Source organism: Sparus aurata, chromosome 10 (assembly GCF_900880675.1).
Source record: "Sparus aurata chromosome 10, fSpaAur1.1, whole genome shotgun sequence".
Lineage (NCBI taxonomy): Eukaryota > Metazoa > Chordata > Actinopteri > Spariformes > Sparidae > Sparus > Sparus aurata.
The window spans coordinates 27391810-27412802 of NC_044196.1; the positions used below are offsets into that span (position 1 = coordinate 27391810).

The 20993-nt window shown below is 42.4% G+C and overlaps 1 protein-coding gene and 1 long non-coding RNA gene across 2 annotated transcripts; one reads left to right on the forward strand and one right to left on the reverse strand.

Annotated features, from left to right (window-relative positions):
• Nucleotides 1-11337: 11337 nt before the first annotated feature.
• Nucleotides 11338-14156, reverse strand: LOC115588960 (uncharacterized). The gene is made up of 5 exons (XM_030429633.1): nucleotides 14060-14156; nucleotides 13623-13964; nucleotides 12378-12488; nucleotides 12237-12274; nucleotides 11338-11553 (listed from the first exon to the last, which is right to left on the reverse strand). The coding sequence occupies exons 1-5, from the start codon at nucleotides 14103-14105 to the stop codon at nucleotides 11404-11406; spliced, it is 687 nt and encodes a 228-aa protein (XP_030285493.1). The 5' UTR covers nucleotides 14106-14156; the 3' UTR covers nucleotides 11338-11403.
• Nucleotides 14157-19444: 5288 nt separating this feature from the next.
• LOC115588975 (uncharacterized) lies at nucleotides 19445-20149 on the forward strand. The gene is made up of 2 exons (XR_003985428.1): nucleotides 19445-19509; nucleotides 19764-20149. It is a non-coding gene; the product is annotated as an uncharacterized LOC115588975 (long non-coding RNA).
• The last annotated feature ends 844 nt before the right edge of the window (nucleotides 20150-20993 follow it).

The window sequence follows — 20993 nt, forward strand, 5'->3', positions numbered from 1 at the left end:
AGCGATGTCTGGATCTAATCTAGTGATGAAATGGTTCTGTCACAACGGCTACCTCAGTCCTGCTTTGCTTATTGTGCCTCTCTCGACCACATTCCCATTCCCAGAGGCCCATGCATTTCTATAATATATAAAGCACCCATCGCCGTTCTCCATGCATTGGCCGGATACCCCCAGACTTTCACAGTACTCCCAGTATCCTGACCCTCACATACACCAATATCCACAGATCTGGGTCTCGTGTTACTTTGTGCTCTGCCTTCCATCCTTAATATCAACCTGCCTCCCTTTCCCATTCCTGTTAACCCCACAGATTCCCTGTCACCTCTGTCTGGATTGGCTGTCTTTGCCTGTAAGCTTATATATCAACTTTTAGAAGTCCAACCACTGACTTGACCTGCTGACCCTGTCAGCCATGTTGTCTGCCTTCGTGTCCTTCCAATTGCTGCTTTGTACAATCTCGTTGACTCATACACAGATGTGTCCAGACAAGATGGGCAGAGAGTACCACAGAAGAGGAGTGACTGTTCTGTTTCATTTAATATGTTCTGCTTGGTTTACCTCTGGGACAATCAAAACATCAAATTGATACACACTCTTCTCCTCTGATGTCTTAATTGGTCTAGAAGCAGATACCCTGGAATGGTGTCAGGTGTGGTCTTCAATCATCCCTTAATATAAGCATGCAAATAGGATGCAGGCTATAAAGGCACTCCAGGCAAAGATCCAGGATGGGTCTTGTGTTTCTGTAGTGATTTAAAGTTTTCAGGTCGATTTTCGTGCTGGGTATGTTTTTCCTTTTGCCTGTGTGTTTCAGAGGTGCTGTGGAGGCTGGGCATGTTTTTCCTGGAGGGCTGGAGTTTTCTGTCTCACACACCTGCAGCCAATCTCATCAACCCCATCTTTAATATTCTGGGCTACTCTGCATTTGTTGCAAGATTGTTCCCTTTCTACTAAGTGAAGTAGTGCTTATAGACAACATATAGTACTCACTCCCTTAATTAATTTCTCCTTTTATTGCTTTTCTCAATGGAATCATGGTCAATATAATTTGTCTTTTATGACAAAAGAATTTCTGCCAATAAATGTCAATTCATTAAACATGTATGATGTAAAGTTATTGAATGAGTAGTCATCCCCATTTAAGTCACTGACCTAATTGGACAGGGGTCATTGTTTAATCAGTATTCCTGGTCACTTAAACATGTTTTGTCCATTGGATGGGCACCTTATATGTGGCTTTATTATGTTTTATCCAGTGGATTGGCATCCTAGAGAGCATGAGTTTTTATCTTTATCCAAGCAATATTCTTTTCACTACGATGATAGGGACCCAAGGGGCCTGGCAAACTGATTAGCCTGCAGTGGTAATAGGGGAAAAGAACACAGCGCAGCGACTTAAGTCAGAACTGTTGGCCCTCACGGCTGGAATTATCTCTTTGACAATAATTGTCAGCAAGAGCAAGAAACCTTTTTGGTAATATGCTTTCATTCAGACTTTCTCAGTTATGTTATCATGGTCGCTCAGTTTGACAAGTCCTTGCTGTATCAACTTCTTCAAGACCCAGCTACTTCTGTTTTTATGTACTGAAAATCACCATAAAAAGGAAGGAAGCCTGAACATGTGGTTTACAAATTAATGAGATGATATTAATGTCATTAAGACCTAAACAATGTTAGTTCTGTTTGAAAATGACTCCAGTTTAGCCTTTACAATTAAATCCATTGTAACTTAAGTTATCAGTTATTAGACTTCTACTGAAGCACATAACAATCATCAAAATCTATCAAAAATGTCTTCAGGTTTCAAGAGAACATACTTAAGTGTCAGTGTGAAAGTTGTGCAGTTTTTATCGCATGTGTTTTTAATGCAGAGAGCTGAAGGCCAGTCTAACTGTTTTTGACCACAGTGGTCAAAATTCACTTTGTCAACGAACAATAAAGATGACTAAAGGATGAAAATAAAAGTGAGTGTTTCCAGTCAAGTAATGGAAAATACAGGCCTATGGAAACATAAGGAGGAACATAATAACAGGGGGGAGGGGGCACAAGACTTGTTGCAAGTCCACATGTGCAGTCAAAAACCAGCCAGAGCTAAAGTCAAGCCCTTTTAAAAAATGATGTATATATTAACTCTGTCAACATAGAATAAGGATGACTTAAGGGCGTTTTCACACCTGCCTTGTTTAGTTCGGTTGAATCGAACCCTGGAGCGTTTACCCCCTTGGTGCAGTTCGTTTTGGAAGGTGTGAACACATCAATCACTCGGGTGCGGACCAAAACAACCGGACCGAGACTTTGTGGAAGAGGTGGTCTCGGTCCGGTTCCAAACAAACTCTGGTACAGTTGGTTTGTGGTGAGAACGTGATCCAACTTGATCCGGCCCAACTGCAGGAAGCATCAGTGCTTAACCCCAAATTTCCACTGGATACGTGTCCGCTGCGTTACGGCCCTATCACGTGTATTGCTCTGCCATCCGCCGTCCGGTAACCCCCGGTTGCGTTTTGAGTCGGACACGGCGCAGTACAGTAGACAGCTGGCGTCTCGAGGCCAAGGAGTTTCCGCGATAATCACATGATCACTCGCGACCACAGTTATAGGTCTGTGTCATAAAAACAACAACACGAAGTGTTCCCGACTGAAGGATCAGCAGAAGAGCTTGTGTTTGTCTCTTTTTGAGATTTGTGTGCTGGTGTAAACACAGAGTGTTTTATTTTTGAAAAGTAACCGGATGTCATATTGTTATTGTTTCAGTGCTTGACTTCCTGTCTGCTTGGTGCTAAATTCAGCTAAATTGCTGCCTCGTTTTCGAAATTTAGACCAATTAGAGAGCAGTTTCCTCGCAAATCACACATTTTGGTCCACTTGTAAATGCTGCTGTGTGAACACAAACCAAACTCGAGGCAATATGCAACATTGTAACAAGTCGGTCCCTGATTCGGACCAGAGCAAACGAACTATAGCTGTGAAAACGCCTTAAGAAAGAGGATTAAAGTGAGTGTTTCCAGCCAAATAATGAAAAATACAGGGTTATGGAAACATTTTCAAAATGTAAATTTAAATGAATGTACATTTCCCCCCATACCTCCCAACAGCCCCCCTTATGGACATACAGCAATCATCAGTGTCTTTACATTTCCCTCCTCCATCAGATGTCAAGTGGGTGTTTCTTTAATTCAGATAACTATCAAGGACAAATTTAATGATAAAGATAGATCCTGAGAGCAAGAGAGGAAGAAGCGTGTGAGAATGAAAAACCAAAGACTGTCGAGGAAATATTAAATTCACCTTAATGTTGAATCTTTTTCACAAATGAAATTTTTAGACAAAGCGATATTAATCCCACTCCTGTAATCTTACTCTTGTTATACTGGATATTTGATGTAGAAAAAAATCCTGTTGCTGTTATGTGAGTGATTATTTCCCCTAATACTTTACCGTACATTAGCTGTAAATAAGTGGTTAGTGGCGAGGGTGTGTGTTTCTGTATGTTTTCATCTAGGCCCTTCACCGATCTCAGTACTCAGTTAGGACTCTGGTTCTCTCTCTTCTTTCCCTCCTCTCATTTCTGTATTGTTAGGTTAGTTTCTCCTCCAGCTCCATTCAGCAGACAACATGGAGGATAGCTGCTACAGTCAGGTTGATAAACAGTAGCAAAGGATAAATCCATACTTTATCGCTGAAAGTTAAAAAGTAATCTCTGAGCTCTCCTCCTGTCGGTAAACAACTCTGGATCAGAGCAGAATCTGATGTTTAACGGTTGGTGTTGCTTTGAAAGTGTACCTAAATAAGTGTGTGTAAAGCAGAGATTGAAATAGAGATTATAAGTAGTGGCGTCACTCTTGGTTGTCTTTGAGACAACAATGATCGTCACCACAGAGAATTGGGTTATTCCATCGCTATTTATGTCCATTCAGTACAAATACACAGACTAACATTTTTTATTCAACACATTATAGGTCACTTTAAGTTTTTACTTTATACTTTGCTGCAAAGCTTTGACCTGAGAGGCCTCCTGACTTACTGACACCACACTGTACTGTCTCTTCCTGTGAAGTCATGCGTCTCACTATCACTCCTCCCTCCATTTGACTCTCCCTATGAGTAGGTGTGACAGTCATCAGTGTCTTTTGTGTGACATAGACTTTGGCCAATAAAGTAAAAGAAGCTAACATGAGCAAAGCATGCAGATTAATATGTCTCCAATTGTGCATGGTCTAGGCAGCCCACTCGAGCATGCACCTGAACAGGTGAAGATAGCATCTTGTGTGGATGGTGGTTTTAGAGCTGATGATTGTTGTGAACTGTCAGAAGTTAAGCTCTTTTCTTCTGTTTTACCTCTCTCTCTGTGAGAACACTCACACATTGCAGCACTGTTGGGACGTAAGGATGTGTGCTACTGCATGGGAAGTCTGTCAGTAACACATCCATCAAATGTGCCATCAAAACAAACTATGTTAACATGTGTATTTTTGTTGTCTGCGTTTTGAGGCTACAACGTGAAAGAAACACCTCCAGAGAAAATAGAACTGACGTCTTCCTGTTGTTGAGACTGCTCTTGAGGCTGATGCTGTATATACACAACTGTGTTCTGGCCTACACATAGTATTGACTTTACAAAGGACAGATTCTGTGGTTTTATTCTTATTAAGGGCAAAGTTAAGGAGAAGAAATACATCTTTGTGTACATCCACACTTGGGTGTGTCAAGTCTTATTTACCGGCTAGCTAACTGTTGGTGTTAATGGCAGCCGTGGCATGCGGGAAGGTAGGGCTGGACGGTCCAGCCACAATACACCATGTTGGGGCCCGTGTGCCGGTCGTCTCTGGGCAACACAGAGTCCAACTACCTCGCAGACTTTTCTTCAAGCTCTCTCCTGATTTGTCCAAGTCTCTCTGTATCTGGTTCTGTCCCGCAGCTCACGAGCTCCGGTCTCTATGCGTATGGAGTGTGGTGGTAGTGCCGGGGCGCCGAGCACAGAGCATTAGCCACAGTTAGCACAACAGTAGAACAGCCTGTTGTTCCGAGGTGGGGCTGCCTCGCCGACAGCAGCGCTGTGGTCTGCTCCCCGAGCTTTATGTCACCGCACCGCTACCGGAGACCAGAGACCAGAGCTCCCCTATAAACTCAGTTCATGTAAATAATATCACTATTCCTACAATGATTCCTTTGAGTCGAAGCGAATAAACTCAACAAGTCAGTTTGCGGGGCAAGTCAGCTGTGATTGTGCTACTGTGGTTCATAGTAAAGTACAACAGATGACTGTAATCAAGTATCAGACACATATTTTCATAACTGACTGACTTTTCTCCAAGCACTCTCCTTTATTGTCCGGTCTCTGTATGCGTGTACAGCGGTGCGGTGGCACAGACCTGCAGCCCCGGCTCGGAACAACACAAGTGGGGCTAATGCTCGTTAGCTCCGTACTACTACCACACTCCATACGCATATAGATACTCCGGTAGCGGTGCGGTGGCACAGAGCTCGGAGAGCAGACCAGAGCGTTGCTGTCGGCGCTGCAGCCCCGGCTCAGAGCAACAGGCTGTTCTACTGTTGTGCTAACTGTGGCTAATGCTCCGTGCTCGGCGCCCCGGTACTACCACCACACTCCATAAGCATATAGAGACTGAAGCTCAGGAGCTCCGGGACAGAACCAGATACACAGAGACTTGGACACATCAGGAGAGAGCTTGAAGAAAAGTCCGCGAGGTAGTTGGACTCTGTGTTGCCCAGAGACGGCTGGGTACAACGGTATTATGGCTGGACCGTCCAGCCCCGCCTTCCCGCAGGCTGCTGCCATTACCTTCTCAAATGATATGCAAACCACGCTCTACTTGCCCCTCCCCTAAGGCCCCTCCCTCTCGACGCCAAAACAGTGACAGAAAGTTAAAACTGAAAATCAGTGACACTGAAAAAAAACTGACATGAAGAAAAAATCTGAAGATTGTCATTGAAAAATACAAAAAAATCCAAATAAAATAAAATGATAAGATTTTCGGATTTGAATTATTTGAATTACTTTCTTTTTTCAGTGCCAAAACTTGTTTCAATGCCAATACAACTGTTTTCAATACAAATGTTTCAATGACAGTGTTTCTTTTTTCAGTACTGGTTTTGTTTTCAATGCCAATTTTTTTTTGGATGCCAAATTTTAAAGTCACCGTTCTGGCTCCATAGAACTAGTTCAGTTCATAGTTCATAATTAAAAATTTTGAACTAAGTTCACAGTTCCAAAAAATGTTTTTTTTTCAAAATTATTGTCACAGCCCATATAGAACCACACACAGCAATTATTTGATCAGTTTTAACACTGAGGGCTCTATTTTAACGATCTGAAACGCAAGTATCAAACGCAAAGCGCAAGTAGCTTTGTGGGCGGATCTCAGGCGCTGTTGCTATTATGCCGGCGGGATAAATGACTCTTGCGCCCGACGCAAATCTAAAATGGGTTGGTCTGAAGTAGCTACATTAGTCATAGGTGTGGTTTGGGTGTAACGTGCAATAAACCAATCAGAGCGTCATCTCACATTCACTTTAAAAGCAGGCGCGCTTGTGCCATGGCGCATTGCTATTATAATGGCGAATTTGCCAGGCGCACGCCAGGAGCGGTTCACAGCCGAGGAGACCGACGTTCTCGTAAGGGCCGTAAAAGACCGAGAAGTGGCCTTGTATGGGGATGGGAGAAATCCATCTAAATTAGCTTTGGTTAAACGGGCGTGGGAGGAAATTGCCACAATTGTTTCTACGGCTGGCATCCCCAGGACATCGCACCGGGCCTCGGGAGCAGTGCGCACGGGCCGAGCAGTGCGCAACGGCCAGCTAATGAGGGAGCCGCGTCAACTTTTTTTTGTATGGTTTGCAAAAATGGGAACTGCTTCCTTGTAGATGAGAGAAGAAAAGTGTATGCACGTTAAGCACACGCTACATTATGGCCAAGCATGCGCCCTTAAAATACTGCATCTGATTAAGCGCCACTGACTTTAGACTAGGTTTTTCCTGATCTGTTGCGCAATTGTTTTCTGAACCGCCCCCGGAGCGCAAAGTCATTCCCTAATTTACGGACGTCTTCTGCGGAGGGAAAATTCCAATGTGTGCCGAATGCAAAATAGGAATTACACAAGCACCAGTGTACAAAGTCAATTGCGCTGAGTGCAAGATAGAGCCTTGAAACTGCAGGTCTCCGACAATATACTGCAAAACCAGGTTGTCCAGCTGCGGCTAGGATATAAAGACAGCGGAGCCGCTACTGTACACCGTTAATGCGATTTGGGTGGTAGAGGATCTGTTTTGGCTCGCTGTTGCTGTGTCTCTTGATTTTTTTATCCACTTGCACATACCTTGAAAGGCCAGCCGGGTGCTTTAGTTGAATGTGCCGTTTCAGGTCAGATTTTTCTCACCTCGATCATCACTGACCTTTTCATATTATTGTTTTAATTAATCATACGAAGATGTCGCATTAATGTGGAGGCAGAGTCTGAGGTAGTGCTGCTGCCTTCATTTGTTTTTTCATCCATGTTTCACATTTTGATGACACATGCGGCGGTGCGTCTTTGTGGTGGCTGGTGTTGCCAGATTGGGTGTTTTCCCGCTACATATTGAAGGTCCCATATTATGAAAAACACGTGTTCTCTGGTCTCTACATATATAAGCTGGTCCTCCCTGAGCCTGCCAACTCCAAAAGGCTGTTCAGATCCAGCTCATTTTGTTAGGTAACTAAAAGAGTCATTAACATAATCCCGCCTCCTCTGCGCGGTGATAGGTGATATCCGAGAGCTGGGTGTTCTTTCCCGAGGTGGAGTTCGGGGGGTCCAGCTGTAAGGTAGCAGTGAGATAGCAGTGTTTCACAATGTCATCGCTCAGAGCTAGACACACAAATTGCTCTGTTTTTGTTGTATAAATCAACATAAGTGCCTATATTCTGTCCCAGCTACAGAAGAACAGAAGACACAGTGGCTGCTTTTCTTTTTAAATGACAACATGCCGGCTGCACTTCGTGTTAGCTTGTATGTGTGTGCTCACCACTTCACATCGGACTGCTTCAGTAAAGAGGGTCAGTACAAAGCTGGCTTTGCCTCGAACTGACCCTTGTAAAAGGATCAGTCCCATCCATACCGGACCCAGCAACTGCACCCGAGCCACAGGTAAGTGTTGCTACGTTTTGACAGAATTTAAAGTTGCCTACGAGTATGATGAAGTCAGCTGGAAATTGGCTAACTATTCAGCTCTGCTGCAGTCCGCTATGCAATGGCGTTTGAAGCGAGTTTAATGTTAATAATATTACGATGGAGCTTGGTTGTCACAGTAAAAAGTCTGGAAACGTGCAGACTGGAGACAGAGCGATGCGAACAGTCAGTACATTTACATATTGCAACTGCAATTGTCCGAAAATCGGATTATTGGCTGAAGCATGTCACACCCCGGTACGATTTGTGGCGCTGTACCCATTTCAACTCGTAGTAACAGAGCCACCTCCAACTGACCTCTTTACGTCACCAGCAACAACAAACTGTCTTGGTATTCGAGAAAGATGGCGTACAAAGAGCGAGACCAAGCTATATCTTTGTACATTTCGTATATGGTGTACATGATAATTACACAAACTAGATGCACAATGGCACTCTTTCTTGCTGTGATTTTGGAGGAAAGAAGCCGCCGGTGCTGCCGTCCTTCTTCTTCCAGCTCACGGACCCGGGAAAGAAATTTCGTGTCTGCGCAGAACACAAAATCCAATCCGATCTGATGGAACGTGATGGAGACTGTGTTGGAGACTAAAACAGCTTTCGCTGGCTGTTTTGAGCTAGCTATTTAGCTGTTACCTGTTGCAGGGGAGTGGGTCTCTCATGTAATGGTGTACAACACACAAATTCCTGAGTGTTGTCTTATTAAGCTTATACAGCCTTTATTTTTGTATACAGGTCAGCACATCAGTGCATCCATTCCGCCGCCAGCATCCAGGGATGTCGCATGCCAGACTGACCCACTGGACACGTACTGTAAGCAACTAAGTAACATATTCAGACTCACTAACCATTCTGAAACGTCCTGCTGCAGCCACAGAGTCTGTGTTTCTTCAGGAGCCTCTCCTTCTGGGTCTGATTCAAGGTCAAACTGGTAAAATTTCAGCGAACCATAGCCATACATCCACCATAAACATTAGCGTATGCTACGCCTAGCGAAGCGGCATTCAGTGTGTTTACATGACACTCAAGAAAACCGAATTACTGCGTTAGTCTGACTATGAACGGATTTTTAAGATGCATGTATACACCTTAGTCTGACTAAAATCGGAACGGATCGGATTTCTCATAGTTGAATTACACTACGTAGATTAATCGATTGAAAGTCGCATTACTCCTGCATGTATACGTTTCCAGCAGATCGGATCGGATTTTGCGTTCTGCGCAGGCGCGAGATTTTTCCCCGGGGCCGTGAGCCGGAAGTAGACGGGCGGCGGCGGCGGCTTTCCTCCGAAATCACGGCAAGAAAGAGCGCCAGAGTGCACCTAGTTTGTGTAATTATCATGTACACCATATACGAAGTGTACAAAGATGTAGCTTCGTCTCGCTCTTCGTACGCCATCTTTCTTGAATGCCGAGGCAGCTGGTGACGTAAAGAGGTCAGCCGGAGGTGCGCCGTTAACACTAGTTGAAATGGGCACAGCGCCACCTAGCGTACCGGGGTATGACATGCTTTCGGCCAGTAATTCGATTTTCTCACTGGCATGTATACTCGGATAATTGCAGTTGTCCGACTGAGCAGCATAGTCGAACTATGACTGTAATCTGACTAAGCTGTGCATGTAAACGTACTGACTGTCTCCCTTAGAGTGACGTAGCAGGCAAGGCAGGCGTGGACAGACAGAGATCATTAGCATTTAAAGGTGCAGGCACAGAAACAGCCTGCAGTCAGCAGAGCTCAGGAATACGGACGGGTTTGGGGCAATACATATCGAATGCAGAGTTGTTGGACCTCTGACAGCTGTGTGAAATTGATGAAAAACAGTATTATATGGGACCTTTAAGGCCTGTTTGCAGAGTGTTTTAGCCGTGGTTTCACCTGGAAGGCTCTCTTGAAATCTGGCACTCTCTTGAACGAAGTTAAACTGTGAGAGAACGCCGTTCACAAACGCCAGACTGAACGCATTCACAATAACAATCATCAGGCAGAATACAGTACGTTCAGTTCACTTTCACCCCAAAATATGAACAAGTTCATGAACGATTGTTCACTGAATGCATTAAGGCATAACACTGATTGGCAGTGTGTGTGTGTAGCTCAGAGAATCACTGTGACCCCGTAGGTGCTGTATGTGTTTCCACCATGGCTACAGTAGGGTGGACATCGAGGTGGATGAATGGGTAACGCAAACACAGGACTCTGACCCAGGAGACCACTGATGGTGTCCTGTGTCAAATAAAAAGTCAACTTTGAGTTGTTTGACCTAAAACTAGATAGTTTTGACCTAAAACTGTGTGACGATGTGTTGTCCATCAGACATGCTTGTTGGACGACTTTCTGACATCAGATGAAGGGATCTGTGTCCAACATTTCTCTCTCTTTTTAAACCGCAGATCTGACATTCACACCCAATTCAAGCCTTGATGGTTTGGCTTGTTGTGGATGAGAGAGGAGTCTGAGTTTGAACTTCTCTCCTTTTTCTTTGTTCACACATCCATGTCTGTCAATTGTGTGAACAACTGCTGCAACACTACGCATGCCTTGAATGAGAGACTGCCTGAAAGTGCACTCTAATACCCATATTGAAACAACATGTCAGTTCCCCTCATGTTAACAGCCGGCAACTGTGGAGCTGTTGAAAAACACTTCAGATGAATGGTTGCTGAATTACTGTAGTGTTTAGTAATTACTAGTAATATGATTGTTGCTTTAAATGCGTAACAATTTACAACATTTTTTTAAAATACATGTAGGTGAGTTTACCGAGTGCATATCACTGACTATGTTTGTAGCTGTGATCCAGAGTGGATGGTTTCATATTAGGCTGTAAAGGTGTCACTCTGACTAGTCAACTTTTCATTAGTTTGATAGATGGGTGTCACTTTGCCAGTAGTGTGAAGATACAGATGTGATCCCTGATTCCTGCTGTCAACACAGTGCATGATGCAACAGAAGGCATGCGCGTGTCATAAATATTCACAACCACAACGACCAATCTTTTAAAAATAGATTTTATTTTTCAATTCAAGCACGTCACAATTGAAATGTCTCCACGTTGATGTTCTTCAAAAACAGTAGCTTCTTTATTTCAGACATCATTCCCACAATGCATTGATCTAACAGATCTCATGGTTTTCCCCGCAGTGAACTTATAAATAAATAAATAATAAAATGTTAACTCCTCCCACCCAACAAAGAACACAACAGCAGATTTATATGGTAAAAGCGTCAGTTCAACTCTGAACCCCTCTGAGTCTGTCTGCTGGCAGTATAAATGACTCGAGTCTCCACTTCTCTCTCTGATGCAGGCCTCCTGCTTCTTACTGGTGTTGGGTAAAAACTCAGGGCTGCATCCTCCAGCTGATCAGAGAGCAGATTCTGTAGACAGTACACAGTCACACTTATCACTAAGAATGCTTTCAAGAGGCTCGATGTTGTGCTGGAAGCTGGTCGTTAATAGTCCAAACACCAATTGCTAAACTAACCACAGCCACTGTTGCTCTCTGTTAACTGGGGCGAAAGGGGAACTGAGACTAGGCACTCATGAACGTGAATGAAGACACATCCTTTCGACTGGCAGAAAATCAACCAAAGTCCTTCACACATAAATCCAGAGTCCAGAAGCATAAAACAGCTTAAACAAATTATCCACAGGCTTGTATAGGCAACCAAGAGAGACGAGGAAGGTCCTATAGTCAAATCATGCTCAAATCTGCTCACATATTGCCAATGAAACGTGACTAATACATGTAAATTGCTTCAAATTGTTACTCAGAGCTCCTTTAAAGGATTGTGAAAATACATTTACTGAGCGGGACATTTCATATGCCAAAATGAAACTTGTTAGTGCTCTCAAGTGGGACTCAGACATAATTTCTGAACTAACCAAACCATATATAGGCCTCATAGATTCAAATATATACAGTAGCCTACATATATACAAATACACTAATTTGTCAGGGAAAAAAAACCAATGTGGGCTGATACAATACAGTTCTGGCTGTTTTTCGGTTCGGCTCTATCAAACAATATGTAAAAGCAATTATTAAAATTGTGTTCACCTCTCCTCTTCTCTCTGGATTCTGGTCTTCCTTAACAGCTACGTGACAAAAAAAAAACATCTGGTCAGTTTTCCAGCAAATTGACAAAAGTTAAAATCATTTCCACTGGAAACAAGACGGAGACAGTAATTGAAAAAGTACCTGTTTGAAGTTTCCCGTTTTCAACAACCAGACCAAAGACGACCAGTACAAGGACAACAGTCAGAGCACCCAGGATCACACTCGACAGCTTTGCTATTCCGTCAGAGTCTCCTAAAAGAAAGTGAATATCAGCTCAACATCATAAACTGAATCTAGCTGAACTATTTTACCCTAGAACTAATTGACAACTTGGACAATGAAAGAAATCTTTAGGAGAATCTTATTTTTATCCTCCCTGTCATCATCATGTGGCTCATCGCTGCCTTTTTAAAGGAGTCATCACCTGGTTTTTTACATATCCAGTCCCTCTTGGATCGCTTTGGATCAATTCTTAAAACTTATTACAATTTTTTTTTTTTTTTTTAAATCAAACATAGAGCTTGTTCTGACACTTTTTCATACCGCGACTTTCTCACGCGAGATTATGCGCGAGGTTTTGACCGGTCCGGATGTGCATTGTATTAATATGTAATGAGGCGCGCGTTGATTGGCCGCAGGAAGCATGCACACACAGACTCCAAAACATAAACAGCCCCCTGTCATGGCGCACACACTAAATGACGAACCTTACGGAATTCAGGCATTTATGTACGAGCCGGAGTCAGAAACCGAACGGGAGAGTGAAGAGGCAGAGACGGTGGAAGAGACACGTTTACAGCAGGATGTCTCTGAATGGTAAATTCTTTTTTTTTCCTTCTTACTTTTCACACTCGTGTTTTACATGTAAGACCTGAGTTTTAATGCTGGCGGTCACGATGTATGGCCTGAAAATGACAGAGAAATAAGCAGATTCGGCGTGCTCACTGGCTGAGGACGGCTGTGAGCCGATGCTTAATATGCAAGTAGCCTCCTGTGGTAACGTCGCCACAGGAGCAGAGTCAAAATCTCGTGCTTTAGGAACGCGCACTACTGTGCGCTATTCCTGTTCTGAAAAAGAGCCAAAGCGAAAAAAATAAGCCACTTTCAAACTCCAGCTTTTCAGGCAAGTTTCAACAGAGGTCCAACACCAATATGCATGATTTAACGAGAGAAATTGCGATTTCCGGGTGATGACTCCTTTAATAAAATAAAGATAACATTTGTCTTGATTTTGTTTTGACAGATTTAGATCAGAATGATTAAAAAAAAGACTTTCTTGCAAACAGGATGTTGTTTTCAGAAAATAAATACAATTATTGTACAATATAAGCAGAAAAGAGCAAACTGAACAGAGATAACTAAAAGAGAAAAATACAGTAATCTTACCATTAACTTTTATATGTATGGGAGTCAAAATTGGAGTGCCGCTTATGAAAAATCCACAGTAATACAGTCCAGAGTCAGATGAATCCACTTTTTTGATCTTGAGAAAGACAGTGGAGATGTTGGATTTCATTTCAAATTTCCCTTTTTCATATCCATCACAGACTGTTACGTTGCCTCCATATCTATAGATAACAACAACGCAGCTGATCTTGGTTCTGTTGACCAGTCTGGACCAGAATGTTTGAGTATCATACTTTGAAATGTTGTTGCACTGCAGTGTGACTTCTTCACCAGGCTGAGCCTCCACAGTTTGATACTGAGAGACTGAGGCAGAGATCCAGCCTGAAACAAAAGCAGATAACAAAAAAAGGAACATGAACATTTTCCTCTAGATACATTTTTAAATAAGTGAACAGTTATTAATTTGTGATACTAACCAATGCTGCAGAGACTCAAAGCTGCTATCAAAGTGAAGTTCTTCATGGCGCGTGTTGCTGTTACTCTGCAATGTCCGCAACTGAACTGTGCTCCAGTCAGGGTGCTTTTAACGCAGGTGGGGTGTGTCTTAAGTTCATCAAACTGACCACAAACCTGCTGTCAGGAAGAAAAGTGTTGACTGTAGAATGTTAAGTTATTCTTCAGATGGTGTTATTTTCACAAAACAATGTAAGATTATATAAGAATGCCAAATCTAATCCCATCATCCAATATTAAAAATACAAACATTTTTTGTTTAACCAAAGCAATAAAAATGATCCGATCATCAGATGGTTCTAAGGTTGTCCTTATGTTTCCTTCTGTTTCAGACAGTTGTGTAGACGCAGTTTTCATTTATAATGTAATGTTCATGACTTAATCATCACCAGTGAACGAAGTGGCTTCTGCACAGGAAAACCTGTTTTGTCTCATAAAGTGGTACATGCTGGAGGTGGTATTGGAGGTGTTTTTGCTAGGCTGACATAAAATAGTGATTTTAATTTCAGATTAAATATATATCTATTTTTAAAAAGTAGTGGTCATACAGTGTTTAATAGTAAAAGTTGATATTGTTTCCACTAACACAGTATGGCATGCTTTATCGTAAAGGTTCTGGTTTCCAACACTTTTATACAAGCCATATTGACAGCAGATGAGTGGTTTACTTCCCTTGCAGCTTTAAAATGTGACAGTTCCTTTAATCACAGACACACCTTTCTTCTGAATGTGCTACAAAGAAAACTTCCAGGGTGAGGCCGACACATCTAAAAACAAAGCCATTAACCTTGCCAACTCTGCTTGTGGAGGACCTATCTGCATCCTGATTTGATTCCAACTCCATTATTTTTGTGATGCTTTGCTGCTTTTACCATTCTCCATCTGTACCCCAGGTCCCATGTAGCTAGCCTCTGTATCATTGCCTCTCACCTTCCTCTCATTTGGCTAGCCACTAGTCCACTACCCTCTGGCCTGCACCTCAGTTACTAAGCCTGCTGCCTGTCTCCTTTGTGTGCAGGCTCCTTCTGAATCTTCCAGACTACCTATCTGCCCTGCCTACTGGTTGTAGTCCACCTCAGAGTTCCCTGACCACTTCCTCAAGCAGCCTTCCTCTGCTTTTCAGTTGCACAGCTGCTCCTGCTTCTACACCTTTCAGAACCAAGGCCCACCCTACTTAACTTTCTGGCATCCTGAACGGCTTGAAGCGATGTCCGGATCTAATCCAGTGATGAAGTGGTTCTGTCACAACGGCTACCTCAGTCCTGCTTTGCTTCTTCTGCCTCTCTCGACCACATTCCCATTCCCAGAAGCCCTGCATTTCTATAATATATATAATATATCACTTAAACATGTTTTGTCCGTTAGATGGGCACCCTATATGTGGCTTTATCAGGTTTTATCCAGTGGATTGGCATCCTAGAGAGCATGAGTTTTTATCTTTATCCAAGCAATATTTTTTTTCACTACGATGGGCTGGCCATAGGGAGCCCAAGGGGCCTGGCAAACTGATTGGCCTGCAGTGGTAAAAAGGAGAAAAGAACACAGAGCAGCGACTTAAGTCAGAACTGTTGGCCCTCACAGCTGGAATAAACTCTTTGACAATAATTGGCAGCAAGAGCAAGAAACCTTTTAGGTACTGTGCTTTCATTCAGACTTTCTCAGTTATGTTATCATGGCCGCTCAGCTTGACAAGTCCTTGCTGTATCAACTTCTTCAAGACCCAGCTACTTCTGTTTTTCTGTACTGAAAATCACCAAAAAAAGGAAGGAAGCCTGAACATGTGGTTTACAAATTAATGAGATGCTATTATTGTCATTAGGGCCTAAACAATGTTAGTTGTGTTTGAAAATGACTCCAGTTTTGCCTTTACAATTAAATCTGTTGTAACTTAAGTTAACAATTATTAGACTTGTACGGAAGCACATAACAATCATCAAAATCTATCAAAAATGTCTTCAGGTTTCAAGAGAACATACTTAAATATCAGTGTGAAAGTTGTGCATCTTTTATCACATGTGGTTTTAATGCTGAGAAGTGAAGGCCAGTCTAACTGTTTTAGACCACAGTGGAAAATAACAGGGGGGAGGGGGCACAAGACTTGTTGCATGCCTACATGTGCACACAAACACAGCCAAAGCTGAAGTCAAGCCCTTAAAAAAAAACATTTATGCATTCACTTTGTCAACAAGCAATAAAGATAACTAAAGGATGAAAACAAAAGTGAGTGTTTTCAGTCAAATAATGAAAAATACAGGCTTATGGAAACATTTTCAAAATGTAAATTTAAATGAATGTACATTACCCCTCCTACCTCCCAGCAGCCTCCCCTATATGGACATACAACAATCATCAGTGTCTTTACAGTTCCCTCCTCCATCCGATGTCAAGTGGGTGTTTCTTTAATTCAGATAACCATCAAGGACACATTTAATGATAAAGATAGATCCTGAGAGCGAGAGAGGAAGAAGCGTGTGAGAATCAAAAACCAAAGACTGTCAAGGAAACATTAAATTACCTTAATGTTGAATCTTTTTCATAAATGAAATTTTACACAAAGGGATCTTGGACACTAGATATTCAATGTAGAAAACATTACTCTTGCTGTTATGTGAGTGATTATTTACCCTTAACTGTCAGAGTACTTTACCGTACATTAGCTGTAATGAAGTGGGCAGTGGCGAGGGTGTGTGTTTCTGTGTGTTTTCATCTAGGCCCTTCCCCGAACTCAGTACACAGTGAGGACTCTGGTTCTATCTCTTCTTTCCCTCCTCTCATCTCTGTATTGTTAGGTTAGTTTCTCCTCCAGCTCCATTCAGCAGACAACATGGAGGATAGCTGCTACAGTCAGGTTGAAAAACAGTAGCAAAGGATAAATCCATACTTTGTTCCTGAAAGTTAAAAGGTAATCTCTGAGCTCTCCCGTTGGTAAACAGCTCTGGATCAGAGCAGAATCTGATGTTAAAAGGTTGATGTTGCTTTGAAAGTAAGGTACCTAAATAAATGTGTGTAAAGCAGAGATTGAAATAAAGTTCATAAGTAGTGGTGTCACTCTTGGTTGTCTTCGAGGCAACAATGATCTTCACCACAGAGAATCGGCTTATTCCATCGCTATTTATGTCCATTCAGTACAAATACACAGACTAACATTCTTCATTAAACACAATATAGGTCACTTTAAGTTTTTAGTTTTATACTTTGCTGTAAAGCTTTGACCTGAGAGGCCTCCTGACTTACTGACACCACACTGTGCTGTCTCTTCCTGTGAAGTCATGTGTCTCTCTATCACTCCTCCCTCCATTTGACTCTCCCTATGAGTAGGTGTGACAGTCATCAGTGTCCTTTTTGTGACATAGAGTTTGGCCAATAAAGTGAAAGAAGCGAACATGAGCAAAGCATGCAGATTAATATGTCTCCACTTGTGCATGGTCAAGGCAGCCCGCTCGAGCATGCGCCTGAATGGGTGAAGATAGCATCTTGCACGGATGGGTGATGATTGTTGTGCACTCTCAGAGGTTAAACTCTTTTCTTCTGTTTTACCTCTCTCTCTGTGAGAAAACTCACACATTACAGCACTGCTGGGACGTTAGGATGTGTGCTAGAGCATGGGAAGTCTGTCAGCAACACACCCATCAAATGTGGCATCAAAACAAACTATGTTAAAGGTCCCATATTATGAAAAACTGACTTTTTCTGGTATTTGGGGTGTTATTGTGGGTCCATGGTGCTGCCACACACCTAGAAACTTTAAAAAAAACCTATCCGTGCTTTTTTGAGTGAGATACAGATTTCTAAAGGGGTCCTGCCTGCAGTTTCCAGATACACCAGTCAAATTTCCTGCTGCTGTCGACGTCGACGGCAGCTCATTTGCATATGGCTACCCCACTGCCCCTCCCTTCACCGCACGGTGTCTCCACCCACCAGGTACAGCTACCGTCTGGGAGATCCGCCATTACGCTATTGAAATCACCATGTCCAAGCTCAAGGAGAAGTGCGCTGTTGTTGGTTGCAAGGACCAGCACAAAACACTTCATCGTCTCCCAGCTGCAGAGGACAAAAGAGCTGCATGGACTGAATTTATTTTTGAGAGCAATGTCCCAGCTGAAGTTGACAAAAAACTGTTGGTGTGTGTGAACCACTTTGATGCTGACTGTTTCACCAACTTGGGCCAGTACAAGGCGGGAGTAGTCGGCAGACTTGTACTCAAAGGAATACTTGCAGACCAAGGACATGTAAGTATACAAATAATGTGCTGTGTGTTCCTGTAGATAAGGCTGAACTCGTGCCTGATGTACTGTGTGTTTTACCATTGAGAACAAGGTATGGTTAGCGGCTAACCGCTAACGTTAGCTTCTCTGACCACACAAGTTAGTGCTACAGCAGAATCATTCTGTGTATTACATTTCTGATCTTGCACATTATGTAATGCGTGTCCTAGGGAAATGTCTGCATGTGCAAGTATTTAGCTGTTTTTATTTAGCAATTTTACACGAACTAACCAAGCAGTGTCACATAGTACCAGCTAACGCTAACCGCGATCTTCCAAGCTAATGCTAACCGCGAGCTCGTTCGCGATCAACACGGTCTCCACATGCAAACCCAGAGACCCGGTCGGTCAAGCGGTACATACACACACCCTCCGCCGGGTCTAAGTTTTCAGGATTTTGTGAAATAATGCATTTGAAAAGGTTTTCTAAGCTGGAATATGTTGGCCTAGGCCAGGGCAAAACCAGTGTACAGATACACAGAGTTTAGATTCTCTGCCCGAGCCCGAGCCCGCCGCTATCCTCGGACGGGCCGGACCGGGCCCTTGACCAAGTATTTGTGCTTTTTTGTTTTTAATAACAGCTAGAAAAACGCGCATCTCTCTCCTCCCTCCATTTTTGTGTTGCTGCGTGGTGTTACACGTGAGTTATCCTCATGGTAAAAACGTGACTTGAGACGTACGTGACATCACTCCCCGAGACGCAAGAAGAAAGCAAGAATATATATTTTTACTAAGGAAAATGACCAAAATAATTCTAATGCACAGTGACTTGAATAAATAACTTTAATCTGATCACTTGTTTGGAAATGTTAACGCATTAGATGCAGCCTTTAGTGCTTGAATTATACTGTAACAGTGCTGTCATGTGTTACTCCTATCCATATCTGGGAATTCTGTGCAGGATAATTAAACTGTGATTACTTGTTGAGAAAATTTAAATTGTTTGCCCATTTCTTGCAATTGTTTTCATGTTTTATTGTCTTTTTACTGTTTAAGACTCTACCTGGCTGCACTGCATTACAGTGAGAAGGCTGATGGAGGACAGGCTACCACATCATCAGGAGATCCTCTTTTCAAACTGAGCTTTCCAAAGTCCAGGAAGGAAGGGAGAGTGCAGAGCCAAACCAGTGAAGACAGAGGCGACATTCCGTAAGTTTTACAATCTTTTATTTGAACCTCTCAAATTAAAATAAACATGGACACACAGGCATCACACAAAAGGTTGAACACAAACACTTAAAACCTGAATTATTTTAAGATGGTTTTCAAAATAAATAATAAGGAGAATGTATAAATAAGCAGTAATTAGAAGAAATAAGAAACTTTACAACACTGCAGCACAAGGCTTTTTGGTTCTACTGCAGTTTTCCTGTAAACATACATTTTTGTTTATTGCACTGCAGACTGAGGTGATGCACTGTTGGACCTGCTCTCGAGAAGGTTTTCAAGGACCCTGCCCCATATGTGAACGAGGTGCTGAAACTCATAATCCCTGAAGACCTCTCGGACAACGCAGACAGGCAGCACAACTCTCACTCTCCGCCCCTGAGAGCACCAGCTTACAAAGCTTCTGTAGGCTATATTGGCTGAACACAATTCAATATAAAGTCAGCACTGAATGTTTACACCCATGGCAACTAGATACTTTTTTTTTTTTTTATTATTTTGATATTGAAGTTAACATATAAAGTCAAACTGTTTCACTTCAGATATTTATTTTCTTGTTATTATTTCATTCATGTCAACACATGTTTACAAATGTTTCTTACAATAAAACATCTTTCCTGACTGTTCTGTGTTTTCATTGTTTGATATGTAATTTTCATGGTAATAAGTAAAAGATGAACCACAAGCAATGTAAGATAGAGGAATCAGTTATGTACTTTTCATCATAACACTTTTGCGATAAATTAATAGTATTTATGTGACTAAAAGCTTACTGCACTATTCCCCTCAGACGCAAAGGTCCATAGTCTGTCCGATAAATGTTCAGTGCATTCTGCAGTGCAGATACATTCAGGCAGACACGTTACAGGCCAGGAGGGTCCACCATGCACGATGGTGGCTCAGGAAGCTGCTGTAGTCTTCGTGTAACCTAGAAATTATGAAAGGTAAGTGAGTGACGATAGATTAGAGAAAAGAGACAGAAAAATGACAACCATGTTTGCCCAGTGTTCACACTTAATTGTGGTATTTCCATACAGCAGATATTCTCAGGTTATGTAGGCATTTGTACACAATTGCCACAGGAACACCTGCTTTTATGCAGAATTTGTATTATTCACTGGAAACTATAATCGCTAATCACGTCGCATTTTTTCTTTGATAATATATCTAAAGTTTATAAACCGTTGTAACTGGTAAAAAAAACAATTCTGCTGGTAGAGAGGTGATGGGGGGGCAACTGTGGCTTATTGAAAACTTGAAAATTGCTGGCAGTAGCTAATCACAGGTCGTCACTACAAATAAACAGGTTCTCAAGCAACGTACCTGGCTACATAAAGGTAAATAATAATATACGGTCACGCTTTTCTCTTGTAACTGCTATTGCTAAATTGCATCCGCGTTACTTTAACTGGACAGCAGTAAACACCAGCCGAGGTTTGGCTAAGCTTTATGATGTAACGTTAAAC